The 16,344-nt window shown below is 52.2% G+C and overlaps 2 protein-coding genes across 4 annotated transcripts; one reads left to right on the top strand and one right to left on the bottom strand.

Annotated features, from left to right (window-relative positions):
• The first annotated feature begins 116 nt into the window (after positions 1-116).
• On the top strand, positions 117-14,681 carry RUVBL2 (RuvB like AAA ATPase 2). 2 transcript variants are annotated; one of them, XM_019741684.3, is made up of 15 exons: positions 117-420; positions 3,209-3,263; positions 5,176-5,231; positions 5,528-5,669; positions 7,245-7,374; positions 7,522-7,588; positions 9,662-9,768; positions 9,857-9,950; positions 10,456-10,579; positions 10,953-11,047; positions 11,147-11,265; positions 13,316-13,435; positions 13,835-13,964; positions 14,323-14,437; positions 14,571-14,681. In XM_019741684.3, the coding sequence occupies exons 1-15, from the start codon at positions 409-411 to the stop codon at positions 14,594-14,596; spliced, it is 1,392 nt and encodes a 463-aa protein (XP_019597243.1). In that variant the 5' UTR covers positions 117-408; the 3' UTR covers positions 14,597-14,681. The 2 variants fall into 2 exon arrangements, with proteins under 2 accessions (XP_019597243.1, XP_074172226.1); XM_074316125.2 differs by lacking the exon at positions 117-420 and adding an exon at positions 2,187-2,404.
• A 54-nt stretch (positions 14,682-14,735) lies between these two features.
• LHB (luteinizing hormone subunit beta) lies at positions 14,736-16,022 on the bottom strand. Of its 2 annotated transcripts, XM_074316127.2 has the most exons (3): positions 15,884-16,022; positions 15,364-15,531; positions 14,736-15,072 (listed from the first exon to the last, which is right to left on the bottom strand). In XM_074316127.2, the coding sequence occupies exons 1-3, from the start codon at positions 15,977-15,979 to the stop codon at positions 14,830-14,832; spliced, it is 507 nt and encodes a 168-aa protein (XP_074172228.1). In that variant the 5' UTR covers positions 15,980-16,022; the 3' UTR covers positions 14,736-14,829. The 2 variants fall into 2 exon arrangements, with proteins under 2 accessions (XP_074172228.1, XP_074172227.2); XM_074316126.2 differs by lacking the exon at positions 15,884-16,022 and having other exon boundaries at positions 15,364-15,642.
• Positions 16,023-16,344: the final 322 nt, after the last annotated feature.

The raw sequence follows: 16,344 nt of genomic DNA, 5'->3' as shown, positions 1-16,344 counted from the left end.
TTAGGGCTCGCTCTGCCCCGCCACCGGTTTAGCGGTCGCTGCGCTAGCTGATTGGCCTTCAGCTCTGTCAATCCGAAGCTTGAGGTCCCAAAGTTGCGGGGGAGGGAAGTGGGTGGAATAAGGAGGAAAGAGAGCGTGGGGGACGTGTTCTTGCTCAAAGAAGAGTTAAGAATTTTGCAATCGGCCTCAGCAAGGAGGCTTGGGTAAACGGAGGAGGAGCCAAGAGACACGGGGAACTGACCCAGGAGTTTCCGCCTATAAAGTGACGTCTGGCCCCAACAAGGAGAGTTTGCATATTTATGAGGAACCACCGAGATCGTTGGAGGACCTGGCAGTCTAGAAGGGCCAGAACGCCTTGTTCCTAGTGCGTTTCCGTTTCCGTTAGGATACTGGCTGTTGGCGAGCATCATGGCAACAGTGGTAAGAGTCGGCGTGCGGAGCACTGAGGCGTGAACCCCGTTCTCCCTCGTTTGAGGAAAGAGGGGGCTGGGGGCTAGGACTCTTGGGTCTGAGGGAGGAGGGAACTAGGGTTCCAACTCCTGGGTCTAAGGGGTGAGGGGGATTCACCTAGACTCCTGGATCTGAGGAAGAGGGGGCTCGGGGCCTGGACTCCTAGGTCTGAGGGAGAAGAAAAGAAAGGGCTGGGATCTCGGAATCCTGGGTTCAATTGGATATTTACGGTCTCAGTGGTCAGATATGACCCCATCATGTTATAGAAACTCCAACTTGCAGTACTCTGGATGCAATCAGTGTTCAGTCCTGCAGTTCTTTGCCCTAAAATCTGTTGAGGATTGTAGTGTCTTGGGCTCCAAGCCATCCAAGAGTCTTGGGTTACTGATGGTGCTAATGGCACGTGACTACAAAGGAGAAGCGCAGGAAGGACCTGTATGCTTGAGAGCGGTGGAGTCACTTCGTGAGTCTTGAGCCAAAAGAGAGAGGGTTGAAAACTAAGAGGTTGTCAGTGGAGAAGGGAAAGGGCTGGAGGCCCTTCATATTTCCAGCACCTCATATGGGGCATGCCCAGTGTGGATGTTCAATAAACTATCACTTGAATCTTAGAATGAATGAATGTGAACTCCATAAAGAGAGACCAGGTACACTGGGCATGACACGAAGTACTTGTTCAAGAAACATCTGAATAGAGAAGGGATGTGGCCTTGGCTTAGGGGTTGGATTAGGCTTCCAAACGCCTAGTTTCCTATGATGACCCCAGTCAAGATGGGGGCTGGGGATGGAGGGGTGAGAGCCACTGGTGCCTAGGGCATAAAATTTGAGTCAGTTGCTGTTCCCACGGCAAGTGGGTGAATAGATAAGCAGAAGAGGAAAGGGCAGTGGCCATATTCCTGAGACCCAGTTCCCATGGGTGTGGATAAACTACTGGAGGTATAAGGTGGTGGTGGGTATTGAGTTTTAAAACAACCCCTGTTTCCATGGGGTTAGTGGGCAGCAGGGGGTCAGAGAGACTTATGGTGAAAGGAAAGGTCTTGTAGGAGGTGAATCTGTTTGTGTTGGGACTGCTAAGGGTTGGGATTCCTGGATTCATGTCTATTTTTTGCCTCAAGTAGGGTCTCTTAGGCTGTGTAGGAGTATGGGGGTATGTTAGTCTTCTGATAGTTGTTTGGGGCAATGACCAATGCTCCTGGGTTCCAACCTCCTATGAGGAGAGAGTAAGCGGGAGGGCCTACAAACAGTGAGGGAGGAGACTTGTGACTATGTGGAGGTCAGGAAGTCTAAACTCTTGGTTCCAGAGAGAGGAATGTTTCCTTGGGTTGGAGCGTTGGGGGCAGGTGACCACAGAGCTGATCAGCATGCTGGCTTCTTAGGCTTCCCTTATTAGAAATTATGACATATTCCAGTGTCAGAAAATAATATAATAGACACTCAAGGACCCACCACACAGATTTTTTTAAACAGCTTTATTGACGTAACTTACATCCCATACAATTTACCTGTTTAAAATGTATAGTTCAATGGCCTTTAGTATATTATCACAGAGTTGTGCATTCTCTCAATTTTAGAACATTTTAATCACCCCAGAAAGAAACCTTATTCGTCTTAGCTATCACCCTTTAATCCTCCCATACCTCCAGCCCTAGGCAACCACTAATCTGCTTTCTGTCTATGGATTTGCCTATTCTGGACATTTCATATGAATGGAATCATACAATATGTAGCCTTTGTGTCTGGCTTCTTTCAGCATGTTTTCAAGGTTCATCCATGTTGTAGCATGGATCAGAACTTCGTTCCTTTTTATGGCTGAGTACTATTCCATTGGATGGCTCTACCACATTTGTCTACCAGTCATCTGTGCTGATGTATATTTGGGTTGTTTACACCTTTTGGTTATGAATAATGCTGTTATGAACACTCACTGGATCTCCAGTGGATTCTCTAATTGTCCAAGGTACTGTTTACTCATCTCTCTCCCCCGCCATGAGAAGGGATGGTGGCTAGCTTGTCAGGAGAGCTGGAGACACAGGAGGTCTCAGTACTTGCTTTTTGAATGAGCTCAGCTCTTTAGTACATCAGTCATTCAAACCCCAAACATTGAGTCCAGAGGTGAATAAATGAGGTGTGGGCTGTGCCCTTCGTGGGACACACGTCCAATTGAAGTCAAGAACATGGATCCCAGAGTCTCTCTCATGAAAGTGAAGTTACACAGGGAGATTGGGCTCCCAAGGGAAGCCCTTCCTCCTGTCTGGACATCTAGAGACCCTAGAACTAGCCTGGCAGAAACAGATCAGGGAGCAAAGCTTGATCTAATTCGGTAAGGGAGTAAAAGCAGGGTGGACTCAGGGACCTGCACATGCAAAGGCCTAGTGACAGAGAGCTGGGGTATTGCCAGACCATGCCTAGCTCAATGCCAGCTGTGTGTTGGTGTCTGTCCTTACAGTTATGGGAGGCAGCGAGGACTTCTTCCTTCACCAAATGATTCCTGGGCACCAAGTATGTGCTTGGCTTTAGGGAAGGAGCTGTGGATGACAGACACAGTTCTTGTCGCCCTGGGACTCAGAGTGGAGTGGGGTCAACTGACCAGCATTAGTCGGTGATAGCAGAGAAGGGTGGGAGTGACTGGTGTTGGGGCTGTCGGCCTCCTTGTGGGGAACAGGAGTGGAAAGAACTTTTTCACGGGAGGTGGTAGGAGGTAGAGGAGTTGGTGACAACTGGGAGCATAGGGCTCTTCTGACACATCTTCCTCTACCCTCAGACGGCCACAACCAAGGTCCCAGAGATCCGTGATGTGACGAGAATCGAGCGTATCGGTGAGTGAGGCAGGATCTAGACCCTGCCGGGCCCATGCACCCCTGAAGAGCCAAGCTGCCCAGGACCCCGAGAGGGAGGCAGCCTGTGCACCATCCCGTCTGATGGGGGAGGATCCTGAGTTCCAGAGCGTGGTTAGATGGGTACATGGGGGACCATGCCGGACTCCAATCCCAGGCTGCGCTGCTGCAGGCTTGGCTGCCCTGTGGGCCTCCTGGGTATACCGGCATCCTGCTTGGAAGCCATAAAAATGGAGATTTGCTGAGTGTTTCCTGAGTTGGCTTGAAACTGAGTGTCCCATACACCCAGCACACACTGGGGCATCGGCTCTGTGAGGTCAGGGACCGGGCCTGGCTCATTCCTAGCTGTGTGTGTTCCCAGCACAGGACCTGGCAGAGCAGATGTCAACAGATAACCATCGAACGCATAAGTTTGCATCCCGTTGACTCCTTACAGGGGCCCCACGAGGTGCATATGGTGACTGTGATCCATTTTTAGCTGCAATAACAGACTCAAAGCAGTCAAGTCACCTATCCCAGCTCACATGAGTGAGCCATGGATATGTATCCAGGATCCAGGAATAGGAAATCAGGGTGTGGTATGGCCGGCAGGGTGCAGCCTTCACAAAGAGCTTTCCTTGCAGGGAGGAGACTACACTCATTTGTTCAGATTCATTCATTCAGTGCCTCCAAGAGAGGCAATACGGGCACAGCTTGTTTTATTGCACTTCACAGATTATGCGTTTTTTACAGATTGAAGGTAAGACCTACCACCAAAAAGATTATGATTCACTGAGACTCAGATGATGGGTAGCATTTTTTAGCAATAAAGTATTTTTATATTAAGGTATGTACATTGTTTTGCTAGACAAAATGCTGTTGCACGTAACATACTACAGTTTAGTGTAAACATGACTTTTCTGTGCACTGGCAAACCAAAAATTTGTGTGACTTGCTTTATTGCAGTGGTCTGGACCGAACCTGCAGTATTTCCAAAGTGTGCCTTACAGGGCTTGTGGCTATGAGTATGGGTTCTAGAAGCATATTTCTGGGTGCCACTTCTAAGCCAAATAGTGAGAGGTTAGTTGCTCTCTGTGCCTCAGTTTCTCTGTCTGCAAAATAGAGGTAGAATAGTGCACCTGATACAACAGGGTACACTTAACATGTAGGTGCTGATGCCATTTCTGCACTGCTGGGAGCTAAGGACCCAGTAGACCCTCCTGGCACCCAGTCCCTGCCCTCGGGGTACCCACAGTCTAGTGCAAACGTTGATAAATCTTTTCTTAAATGGCCAGATAGTAAACCTTTTCTCTGGAAAATATTCAATTCTGCTGTCACAATGGGAAGACAGCCACAGACAGTGTAAGCGAATGGGCGTGGCTGTTTCAATAAAACTTTACTTACAAAAACAAGTGGCTGGCCCACAGGGCTGTAGTTTGCCCACCTCTGGTTTAGTGTAAAGCATTGAAACCCCAAGTCTTCACCTCTCACTGGCTGTGTGATCCTGGGCAAGGGACCTAACCTCTCTGAGCTCTCTTCCCGCATGAGGGCCTGGGGTTTGTTATTGAACCCAGAAGCACTCCTGGGTGATAATAGCTGGGACTGTTGTTTCTCGGGGTTACATGGAATGAAATGAGAACCTGTGAGGCCACTTAGGCCATAAACATAAAGTAACTGTGATCTTCCTGGTGAGTTGCTGATCTGATTATGTGGTTAACCAGGTCTCAGTGATTTTGGTCTTGCTACTGGGTGTCCTAAGAGCTGCTCTTGTTTTCTGAGGATGTCCAGCCATCCTCCCATTGAGGAGGGCATTTGGGCCCCCCATTTGGCCATGGAGGAAACCAGGGAGCTCATCTCAGGCCGCACATTGCCACGAGCTGGCCAGTAACCATATCTTCTGGTTCTTTCCCCGCAGGTGCTCACTCCCACATCCGGGGGCTGGGGCTCGATGATGCCTTGGAGCCGCGGCAGGTAGGGCCGAGGGGTGGGCTGGGAGCCTGCTCCACGGAGGCCTCGGGTGGAGGTTACCTAGGGCCCCAGGGAGTGTGGGGGCCCTTCCAGACCTTTGGTTACATATTTATAAAATTCAGCCACATGTAAGGTTTTATTGGTCTGAAAAAATTGGGTGGAAAAGGCTTCTTTGGCTTTTTCCCTGACTTCCCAGCAAACAACATCTGCTCTCATCTCGCTAGCCAGGAGGTGGTAGAAATGCAGTGGTAGCCCCGTAGGAAGTCACCTGGTGTGATCTCCCACCTCCCATCCCACAGGCTTCCCAGGGCATGGTGGGGCAGCTGGCAGCCCGGCGGGCAGCAGGCGTCGTGCTGGAGATGATCCGGGAAGGGAAGATCGCTGGGCGGGCCGTCCTCATCGCCGGCCAGCCAGGCACTGGGAAGACGGCCATCGCCATGGGTAAGAGACCTCTTGGGATAAGAGCTCTTCTGGTCTCCGCCAGATATTCCCTTCCATGTAGGTCAGGGTCAGGTTCAGTCACATCTAACAGACAACCCAAAATGGCAGTGTCTTAAGCACTCAGGGTTCTTTCTCATGTAGAAAAGTCTGAATATAGCCATTTAGGGCTGGGTTGCCTAAGCGCCAGCCTTCCCACCCAATACTCCATGTAGCAGGAAGAAAAACAAGGACTTGCAAAGAGGTTCTACCTCCTAGAGGTATCTCCCTGTAAGACTTGTCTTGGGAGTTCCACACACTTTTACTAATATTTTATTGACTAGAACTCAATCATATGGTCACACTCTGCTGCAGTCTCTTTTGCAATCCACTAGCAATTTAAGACCATCCTTGTTGAACTCTTATCCATCCTTCCAAACCCTACTCAGGCATCTCTTCCTTGTTGAACCTTTCTTCGACCCTCCTCTCTTTCCACTCACTCCCACCTTTAAGCTCAGACTGAGGGGCCAGGCAGTGAGCATCACAGTAACAACCAGGTTTTCAATTAAGATAAAGCACTACTCATTCAGGTGCCCTGGAGCACCGGGCCCTGGACCAGATACTGGGGACATATAGATGAGTAAGACCAAAGGTCTAACTTTAAGGAGCGTCCTGTTGCGGGAGGTGGTTATAGAAACAGTCTCTTCCAGGGTGATGTGCGCGTCTGACCCTACTGGAGTAGGGGGAGGTGGTGGCAATCGTCAGGAGAGACTTCCCAGGTAGATTAGTACCTGAGCTAAGAATTACAGGCTGTCTGGGAGTCTCCCGGACAGACAGCAGGGAGCAGGATACCCAAGCACAGAGCATAGTGTACGTCTGCAAAGGGGGCCCAAGAAGAGTCCCCCCCTCACTGGTCAGGGGGGTTCAGTGACTTCCTGTCTGTGAGACTTGGCAGAGCTGGGCAGAGCTCGGGACGGGGTTCTAGGAGAGGAGCTCAGTGCTTGGAGTCATTGCAGGAAAAGCCTTGCTGTCTGCCAGCCAGCCCCAGGTCTCAGGCCGTAGAGAAGGCCCGTTCCTGTGCTGGTTCCAGGCCATGGGATGAAGTCACAGTTGAGCACCCTGTCATTTCTGCCTGCCCTCATCATCGCTCCCATTGCAGAATGCTGTCCTGTGCCAGCACCTGCTCTGTTATTTCCCCATTACACAGAGGGAGAAACAATATAAGGAGCCGATGAGACTTCTCATGATCACGGTGCCAAGTGATGGAGCCGGGATTTGAACTGAGGCAGTCTGGCTCCAGAGCCATCACTCTTTAACTCTTCTTTCAGCCCATTGGCCTCCACGCCTGCTCGGTACCCCAAGCTCTGAGGCTAAACAGCTCTGAGAGGTTGGGGGACAGGCTTGGCAAGATTGTAGGGTCATAAAGTTTACCTTCTGGACGGTGGGTTTCTAATCCAGGCCTCCTGATGAGGTCCTCTCTCCCTGGCTTGCTTCATGTCACCCTGTCTGCCCTATAGCGTGAAAAGCTGGTTTGCCCAGATGGTGTTGGGGACCTGGTGCCATGGCCACCCCCACCTACCCAGACCACCTTCTCCACAGGCATGGCTCAGGCCCTAGGCCCAGACACGCCGTTCACAGCCATCGCTGGCAGTGAGATCTTCTCCCTGGAGATGAGCAAGACAGAGGCACTGACACAGGCCTTCCGGAGGTCTATCGGTGTTCGCATCAAGTAAGCACAGGAGATGGAGCAGCTCCCAGCAGCCTTGGGACAACCCCTTCCCTGGCCAGCTTGTTCTGTGCCCAGGGGTTCATGGGAGCTAGTGATTCCCGAGGGTGCAGGTGTCAGGCGCTCTCCTGAGATCTTCTCTCTGGCTAGGGAGGAGACCGAGATCATCGAAGGGGAGGTGGTGGAAATCCAGATTGACCGGCCAGCAACAGGGACGGTGAGTACGCCTGAGTCTAGGCTGCCTCCAGGGTTGGAGGGTCAGGGTGTCAGGTCTGCGCTGAGGTCAAAATCCCATGGAATATTTGAGCTGCAGATTGGAGCATCTGCATGCTTACAGTAGGAGTCATTTGAATTGACAGCAGTTCATCCATTTGTAAGGGACACGGTGAGCAGTTAAAACCAAATGGTGGAATAAGAGAAGGTCTGGAAGTTTCTCGCAGTGGATTCCTAACAGGCTTAAACTCCTAACTTAGTACTAGCTTAGTCCTGAAAGGCATTTTCCGTCCAGCTTATGTGATGGATGTGATTCTCTCCTTCTTCTAAAGCTAAGTCTTTTTTTTTTTTTAACCTTTTTATGGTAAAATAAAACAGATACAAAGAAATATGTGAAAGAAGTGTGTAGTCTAAAAAATTATTATAAAGAAAATACCCTCATTACCACCACCGAGATAAAAAACCAGAACTTTTGCCAGACCCCAGCTCCAAGCCCCTTCCTCGTTCCTCTTTCACCATCCACCCCCACCCCCAAGTCTCCCCACAGAAATGGCCACCCTTACCCATTATCACATCTTTGTGTTTTGTCAGTTTTGTCACCCAGTTCTGCATTCTTAGACACTGTAGTTCGTACCACCTATTTTTTAAAATTTCATGTCTCTTAAGTCTTTTTTTCATGGTCTTGTCTCCCCATTCATCTCTTTCTTTACCTTACAGTTTATCTGTCGGTCTCTCTTTTAATTCAGGCACAGTCACTTAACATAAAATTAACCATCAACCATTTTAAGATCACTCTCCCTTCCCCTGCTGCCCCCAGCCTCTGGGAACCACAAATCTATTTTCTGTTTCTATGGATTTGCCTATTCTGGACATTTCATATAATGGGATCCTACAATGTGTGATTACCTTTTGTATCTAGCTTCTTCCACCTGGCATGGTATATTTGAGATTCATCCATGTTTGTAGTTCTCTCTTAAATATTAAGTTACAGCTGCTACCGTAGTAAAATGTCCAATAAAAGAAAACTTAAACATACTTCAAGCTTATTGACATAACCCATAGTCACTTTTGTTTTTACGTCTTGTCATACAGACACCCTCCTGTTTTTCGTTTGCTCCTCATTTTCAGTGGAAATAGACTTTAAGTACATAATTACATTGCCTTGCACTTTTTTTTAAGATTTTTTTTTTATTGGGGAAGGGGTACAGGACTTTATTGGGGAACAGTGTGTACTTCCAGGCCTTTTTTCCAAGTCAAGTTGTTGTTCTTTCAGTCTTAGTTGTGGAGGGTGCCGTTCAGCTTCAGGTTGTTGTCCTTTCAGTCTTAGTCATGGAGGACACAGCTCAGCTCCAGGTCCAGTTGCCATTGCTAGTTGCAGGGGGCGCAGCCCACCTTCCCTTGCTGGAGTCCAACCAGCAACCTTGTGGTTGAGAGGACACTCTCCAACCAACTGAGCCACCCGAGAGCTCAGTGGCAGCTCAGCTCAAGGTGCCGCATTCAATTTTAGTTGCAGGGGGCGCTGCCCACCATCCCTTGCGGGACTCGAGGAATCGAACTGGCAACCTTGTGGTTGAGAGCCCGCGCTCCAACCAACTGAGCCATCCGGGAGGCAGCTCACCTCAAGGTGCCGTGTTCAATCTTAGTTGCAGGGGGCAGAGCCCACCATCTCTTGCGGAAGTCGAGGAATTGAACTGGCAACCTTGTGGTTGAGAGCCCACTGGCCCTTGTGGGAATCGAACCGGCAGCCTTAGGAGTTAGGAGCATGGAGCTCTAACCGCCTGAGCCACCGGGCCAGCCCCCTATGTTGTTTTTATGGCCTATCTTTTAGTTTTTATTTGTTTATTGGGTTTTTCATAATAGCTTTATTGAACTGCAGTTGACATACAATAAGCCACCCACATTGAAAGTTTATAGGGTGTTAAATTTTGACATACTTGTACATGTGCACCCATAAAGCCATCTTAGCAGTGAATACTCCCATCACCCCAAAACTTTCCTGTCATGCTCCATTTGAAGCTGTATTGGGGAGACACTGGGGCCCTCTCTGAGCCCTTGCCTGGTATGTCACCCCTCTCAGGGCTCCAAGGTGGGCAAGCTGACCCTCAAGACCACAGAGATGGAGACCATATATGACCTGGGCACCAAGATGATTGAGTCCCTGACCAAGGACAAGGTCCAGGCTGGGTGAGCAGTGTGGAGGCCGCACAGGGCACCCTGGGCGGGGAGCTCAGGCACCTTCCTTTCCTTACCCCCCCGCTTCTTCCCCCTGCAGGGACGTGATCACCATCGACAAGGCCACAGGCAAGATCTCCAAGCTGGGCCGCTCCTTCACACGCGCTCGTGACTATGATGCCATGGGCTCCCAGGTGTGCCTGGGATCTGGGGCCCCCTCCCGCCTCTCCTGGCACCAGGATATTTCCCTCTTCACCCCCATGGCTTACAGGGTCTGGATCCTCCTGTCACCTAACCCTATGCCCCTGGTAGTTCTGCTTCTTTCTGTATCCTGTATCCTCTAGGACAGTGGGGGCCCTTCAACTTTGCCCTGTGCTCCTGATTTCCGAGATCCCCCAGGAACCCCCATATCCTTCAGTGCTCTTTTTTTTTGAAACATTTTTTTTATTAGTTTCAGGTGCACAAAACAATGTAATAGTTAGACATTTATCATTTATGTCCCCTTCCGTGCTCTTGAATGCCTAGTCTTGACTACCTCCTGGGACTAGGGTTTCTGGGTAACCCCCATCTGGATTCCCAGTTCCTTTCCAGGGAGCCCCAGTCTCACCCAGACAGAGTCCCTATGGGCCCCCCTTCGTGCTCTTCTCTGCCCTTGTCTCAACCACCCCCCCAACTCCCCACCCCACCTTCACCCCGCAGACCAAGTTCGTACAGTGCCCAGACGGGGAGCTCCAGAAACGCAAGGAGGTGGTGCACACGGTATCCCTGCATGAGATCGACGTCATCAACTCCCGCACACAGGGCTTCCTGGCTCTCTTCTCCGGTGAGGCCCGACCAGCCCACGCCTGTCCTCCCATATGGCCCATGCCAGACAATGGCTCTGCCCTCTTCCTGAATCCCTGTTGGCCGTCTTCTGTTTTTTTCCATCTGCGTGTGGTTCAACCATCCCCCTCTGTGTGGCTGAGCCCTCTCTCAGGTGGTCTGATCGGGGCCTGGCCCCGTCCTCTCTCATTCCTGGGCTCTCTATGGGGATGTTTCAGATGCCCTGGCCCTTCTGTCACTCTGCCATTCCAGTCTTAGTCCCCCTTCCCTCTGTTGCTGCCGTCCTATGTTCCTCCGTCTCTATCCACCCTCTGGCCCTGGCTACCTGTCTCCTCTCTGACCACCCTCCCCACTGCCACCCCTGCCTCCCACAGGTGACACAGGAGAGATCAAGTCGGAAGTCCGAGAGCAGATCAATGCCAAGGTGGCCGAGTGGCGAGAGGAGGGCAAGGCGGAGATTATCCCTGGGGTGAGGACTGGACATGTCCGGGCAGGTGGCTTGGGCTGAGGGGCCGGGAGAAGAGGTGGCATGGCTGCTGGGTTGGACACATGCCCCAATGGCTCCCAGGTGCTGTTTATCGATGAGGTCCACATGCTGGACATCGAGAGCTTCTCCTTCCTCAACCGGGCCTTGGAAAGTGACATGGCGCCTGTCCTCATCATGGCCACCAACCGCGGCATCACCCGGTGAGCCAGCTGCTGTCCCCCTCGAAGGCCTCTGGGGAAAATGGGGTACTCTGGGCAGCGGGTATAGCCATAGGGTAAACAGGGCACGTTCGTTGAACACCTTTTTAGGAAGAGGTGGGCTTAGCTGCCGTATCAAGCTACACATAAGTACTGTGGCCCAAGAGCGGGTGTACCTTTCCCTTAAACAAGGTAGGTGGGTGGTCAGGGTGAGGAGGCAGCGTTGCTCCACAAGGAAGCCCAGGGGCTATGTTCTTTCTGTCTTGTTCCTTTATCCCTTTAAGGCTACCGTTCCCAGACTGCTGGGGCACCCGAGTGCTACATAAAACACAAGAATTTTGTGGGATAGTTTTAAGTTTTTGAGGGAAACACCGTGATGTGTTGGACATTGTACAAACCAGTTAAGTCACTCAGACCTAATTACTTAATAAATGGAACATAACTTAAGAGTTTCTTTTGGTCTAAGGATACTGTGGAAAAATTCCTGAGACATGGAGTTCACCTGGCTCCAATAAATCTTGGGCACCCTATGCCCTGTTGTCCCCACCTCATCTACGCTTCAGCCCAGAGGAAGGGAGAAGGAAGTGGGGAGCAAACAGCCCTCCTAGTAGGTCTCCCGGGTACTGGAGGCTGCACCCAGCATTTCCACCAAGACCCTCTGTCCTGCACCACTCAGGTGCATGGCCATGGCCTTGCCTGGCAGTGTGGGAAGTGGGGGAATGTCATCTCTTGTGCTACAGCCATGTGCCAGCTGAAACTGGCCGGTGGGGCTAGTTATCACTTCAGGGAAGAAAGGGGCATGGCTGCTGGGGGGCAATGACAGGTTTTTCCTGGCTCTGCTCGGCACTTTTCCCAGATGAACTGCTTGGACCCTCAAAAGAAGCTCAGGAGGTAGATACTGTCTCAGCCCCATTTTACAGGTGAGGACAGCAAAGCCCGCTCGCTGACCTGCCCATGGTTCAATATAGAATTTGATCTGGTCTGAGGACTAGAGGAGACCAGCTGAGAGCGTTTGTAGCAGCTGCAGCTCAGGACGTGGAAGTTGCCACAGGGCGACTCCATGAGAGGCAGCAAATTTAGTCACTCCTTGTTATTTGCAGATTCTGCGTTTGTGAATCTACTTACTTGATAAAATGTATCTATGGCCCCCAAATTGATGTTTGGGACAGTTTTGCATTATTAGCAGACATGTGCAGAGCATCAAAAGGTTAGAGTTGCCAGGATACTCCAAACTAAGGTCAAACAAGGTGACACTGTGCCTCTTTTTAATTCACATCCTGTAAACAAGTGTCCTATCCATGATCTATTTAGTGCCACATTTGTCACATTTTATGCTTTTTGTTGGTGATTTTGCTGTTTAAAACAGCCCCCAGCTATCCTGTGTTCCTAAGTGCGAGAAGGCTGGGATGTGCCTTATGGAGAAAATGTGTTAGATGAGCTTTGTTCAAGCGTGAGTTACAGTGCTATTGGCTGTGAGTTCAATGGGAATGAACCGATGATATATATTAAATAAGGAGTCTGTAAACAGAAACACATAGAACCAGGTTTTATACTGGTTGGTTGAAAAAAATACTGGGAACCAAGGCTCACAAGGACCTAACTGTATACTTCCCCTAGGAGTACTGATTTGCCAATTGACTGTTTGCCCCCACTTTGTAGAATGCAGCTCCAACCAGTGATTAGAATCGCCTGTGTTTCCTAGTGCCTGCTATGTGCCAGGCCCTGTGCTGGGCCAGGTGCAGTAGGGAACAGGACGCACATGATCCCTTCCCTTGTGGAGCCCTGTCAAGCAGGGGAGTGGGACCTTGATCTAGTAATCCCAGACATAGCTATCCAGCTAAAACCAGCCAGGCTCGACAGCAGGATTGACGCAGTGTGGGGACGGCTGCGCAGTCAGGCGTGACGCCAACTGAGCTGAAGGTTAAGTGGTATTTGGCCCAGTGAGTGGGGGCTGTGGTGGATGGGCGTGGCCGTGGTGTCCCAAGTAGAAGGAATGGAGATCCATGTTCCGGGGGCATCACCCTGACAGCTTTCCCTTCCCCCTGCTCCCCAGGATCCGGGGCACCAGCTACCAGAGTCCCCACGGCATCCCCATCGACCTGCTGGACCGACTGCTCATCGTTTCCACCTCTCCCTACAGTGAGAAGGACACGAAGCAGATCCTCCGCATCCGGTGCGGGCAGGGCCACCTGGCATTCCAGGGCAGGTCCAGGCAGTGGGCCTGAGAGGCAGGGCTGGTGTCCACCCTGTTTCACAAATGGGGACAGTGAGATCAGGGGAGGTGTAACTGGCCCAAGGTCACTGAACCTGCAAGAGGTGGGGTCAGGCATCCAGGTAGCGGCTTCTGATCCAGGGTTGGGGCCCTTATGGGGAAGGGAGGGAGGGGCCGGTAACTGACATGGGAGAGAAAAAGGAGGCCCAGCATGTGCCTCAGTGGCCCTTCTAGAGTTCTGTGGTTCTGAGGACCACATGTGTTCCTGGAGGTCATGTAGTACTCAGGGGGAAGGGCCGGGGACTTGCTGCAGTCAGAAGCCTGGCCCTGGCTGAGCCCCCTGCCCTCACCTGCCCACAGATGTGAGGAGGAAGACGTGGAGATGAGTGAGGACGCCTACACGGTGCTGACCCGCATTGGGCTGGAGACCTCACTGCGCTATGCCATCCAGCTCATCACGGCCGCCAGCCTGGTGTGCCGGAAACGCAAGGTCAGCCAGCTAAGTGAGCCCACAGGGACAGGTTGAGTGAGTGACCCACTACTCCAAGGGCTTTGAGTGGATTGTTGCATTTAGTCCTAGGACATACATTTTGAGACGTAGGGCACCTTGGTTTATCTCTGTATCTCCTGGCCTAACACATAGCAGGTGCTCAGTAAATATCTGTTGAATGCAAGTTGATATTGTTAAGTCTGCCTTACAGATAAAGAAACTGAAGAATGAGAGGTTGGGCCCACAGCCAGGAGGTGGTCGAGGCCAGATTTGAACCTAGGCAGTCTGGCCTCAGAGTCCCCACCTTGCCCCACCTCACCGGGAGGGGCCCCACTAAGGTCTCACAATCTCCCTTCAGGGCACAGAAGTGCAGGTTGACGACATCAAGCGGGTCTACTCGCTCTTTCTGGATGAGTCGCGCTCCACGCAGTACATGAAGGAGTACCAGGACGCCTTCCTCTTCAATGAGCTCAGTGAGTGTCTGTCCATGTCCCCACTAGCCCCCAAGGGTCACCCACAGGAAGAGGTGAGAGGGAGCCCAGCCTGGAGAGCTGAGGCCTGGGCTTCTGGGCCACAGCGACCACTTGGCCTTCTTTCTCCCCACAGAAGGCGAAACCATGGATACTTCCTGAGCTGATGCCCCCCCATCTTCACTTCTCCTGTTTTCTACCAGAGTTCTGACACTGTGACTTTGTATAAAATGGTTCTGAAACTGGATCCATTGTGTGTGTGCGTGCACACCCTGAACCCCAAAAAAAGGCAACCCTGGGGTGTGGTTTGAGAAGACTTTATTGGGAGGGGAGGAGAGGAGCGTCTGCTGGCTCCAGGAGTCGGGGTGGGAATGGGAGGTTGGGGTGGGAGCCCCTTAGAGGAGGAGGAGGTCTGGGAGAGGGGGGCGGTCGCAGGCCAAGGGTTGGACTTTGGGACCCCCACAGTCAGAGCTGCTGAGGCGGCAGGGCCCGCAGTGACAGCTGAGGGCCACAGGGAAGGAGACCATTGGGTCCACGCCAGGCGGGCAGCCAGGGAGGCGGATGGAGGCAAAGCTCAGCTCACGGTAGGTGCACACTGGCTGAGGCACAGGTGGCAGGGCGGTGGGCAGCACACGCACCTGGAGGCCAGAGAGTGGGTGCGAGCAAAATGGGTGTCTGTCAGGTGTCAAGCTCTCCCCGGATCTCCCCGCTGACCTCCACAGATCCCAGGCTCAGGTCTCCAGGGGCCCCTCTGTGCTCCCGCTCCCACACTCCCAGCTCTGACTCCAGTTCCCCAGCCCCTGCCCAGGGGGGCAGGCTACGTTTCCACCCCTGCTACCGCCTCCTGTCTTCTGTACGCCTGGTCCTGAGTGATCCACCCTGGCACTGAGGACAGCAGGGCTGGTCCCTACCTGCCCTGGGCAGCTTACCATGCTGGGGCAGTAGCCAGCACAGATGCTGGTGGTGAAGGTGATGCAGACTGGGCAGGCCTCATTCTCGGCAGTCAGGGTGGCATTGATGGGCCGGCACAGTGGCCGCAGTGGTCCCCTGGATGTCCACACCCCACCCGCGCTCAGCAGCAGCCACAACAGCAGCCCCTGTGACAACGCTACAGCCTCAGGGCCAGCCTGAGACCTCTGCCCCTGGCCCTTCCCATCTCCCACGTACACACATTCAGGGACCCAGCTCCCCTGCCTGTCAACTTCCATTCAGGGCCAGCCCCTCTTCTTGGATCCCCCGTCCCAATATCCAGGATCCCCAGACACCCCAATACCTCAGATACCCATACTCAGGCCCTATCCCACCACTTCCCTGTTCCTGGCAAGAAGTCTGCTGGCTGTCTATACTCTTCTAGAAAGAAGCCTCCTTTACCAGGTCAGAGGACTCTCTTCATGCCACCTGTGTGGCTGGAGTTGCAAGGTGCTCAGGGGCGCAACACAACAGTCTTACCTGGAGTGTCTCCATCCTCGGTGCCTCCCTACTGTGTTTACCTGGTCTTATATCTGCAGGCTGTGGGGGCGGCAAGGTCACTGGGGGTGGTGGCATGGCTGGGTAACCTGGACACTAATCTTCCCGGAGGCGAGAGGCGGACAAGGTCAGCGAGGTGCAAGAGTGGCTCAGCGGAGCACCCCTCCCCTATTCCCTGAGTGGCTCCCACACCAAGAAGCAGGAGACACCCAAGGTGACAGCTGACTTCCCAAACTCAATCCTCAGGTGCTAGAGAGGTTGTGTTTGGAGCACAGTAAATAGGGTATAGGAAGCCTTGTCCGTGCCCCCCTGGCTGTGTAGCCACCTCTCTGCCCATCTTGAAGGAAGGTAGGGGGAGGCTGGAGCTCACCTCTCTGACAACCTTAGTAGAATGGTGATGGGCAGAAGCCTCAACCCTGCTCCACCTGCTATAGACTGAAAGC

Source organism: Rhinolophus sinicus, chromosome 8, assembly GCF_057876585.1.
Source record: "Rhinolophus sinicus isolate RSI-liver-muscle chromosome 8, RSI-T2T, whole genome shotgun sequence".
Classification (NCBI taxonomy): Eukaryota; Metazoa; Chordata; class Mammalia; order Chiroptera; family Rhinolophidae; genus Rhinolophus; species Rhinolophus sinicus.
The sequence above is the reverse complement of the archived record's forward strand: the minus strand, read 5'-3'. Positions and strand labels throughout refer to the sequence as shown.

Excerpts from the sequence above, each read along its gene's own strand:
- RUVBL2 (XM_019741684.3), top strand. Across the intron at positions 5,232-5,527 it reads ATGCCTTGGAGCCGCGGCAG|GCTTCCCAGGGCATGGTGGG; the intron begins GTAGGGCCGAGG and ends CCCATCCCACAG. Across the intron at positions 9,769-9,856 it reads AAGGACAAGGTCCAGGCTGG|GGACGTGATCACCATCGACA; the intron begins GTGAGCAGTGTG and ends TTCCCCCTGCAG.
- LHB (XM_074316126.2), bottom strand. The coding sequence starts at position 15,642 with ATGGAAGTTGACAGGCAGGGGAGCTGGGTCCCTGAATGTGTGTACGTG. Across the intron at positions 15,073-15,363 it reads CTGGCTACTGCCCCAGCATG|GTGCGTGTGCTGCCCACCGC; the intron begins GTAAGCTGCCCA and ends TCTGGCCTCCAG.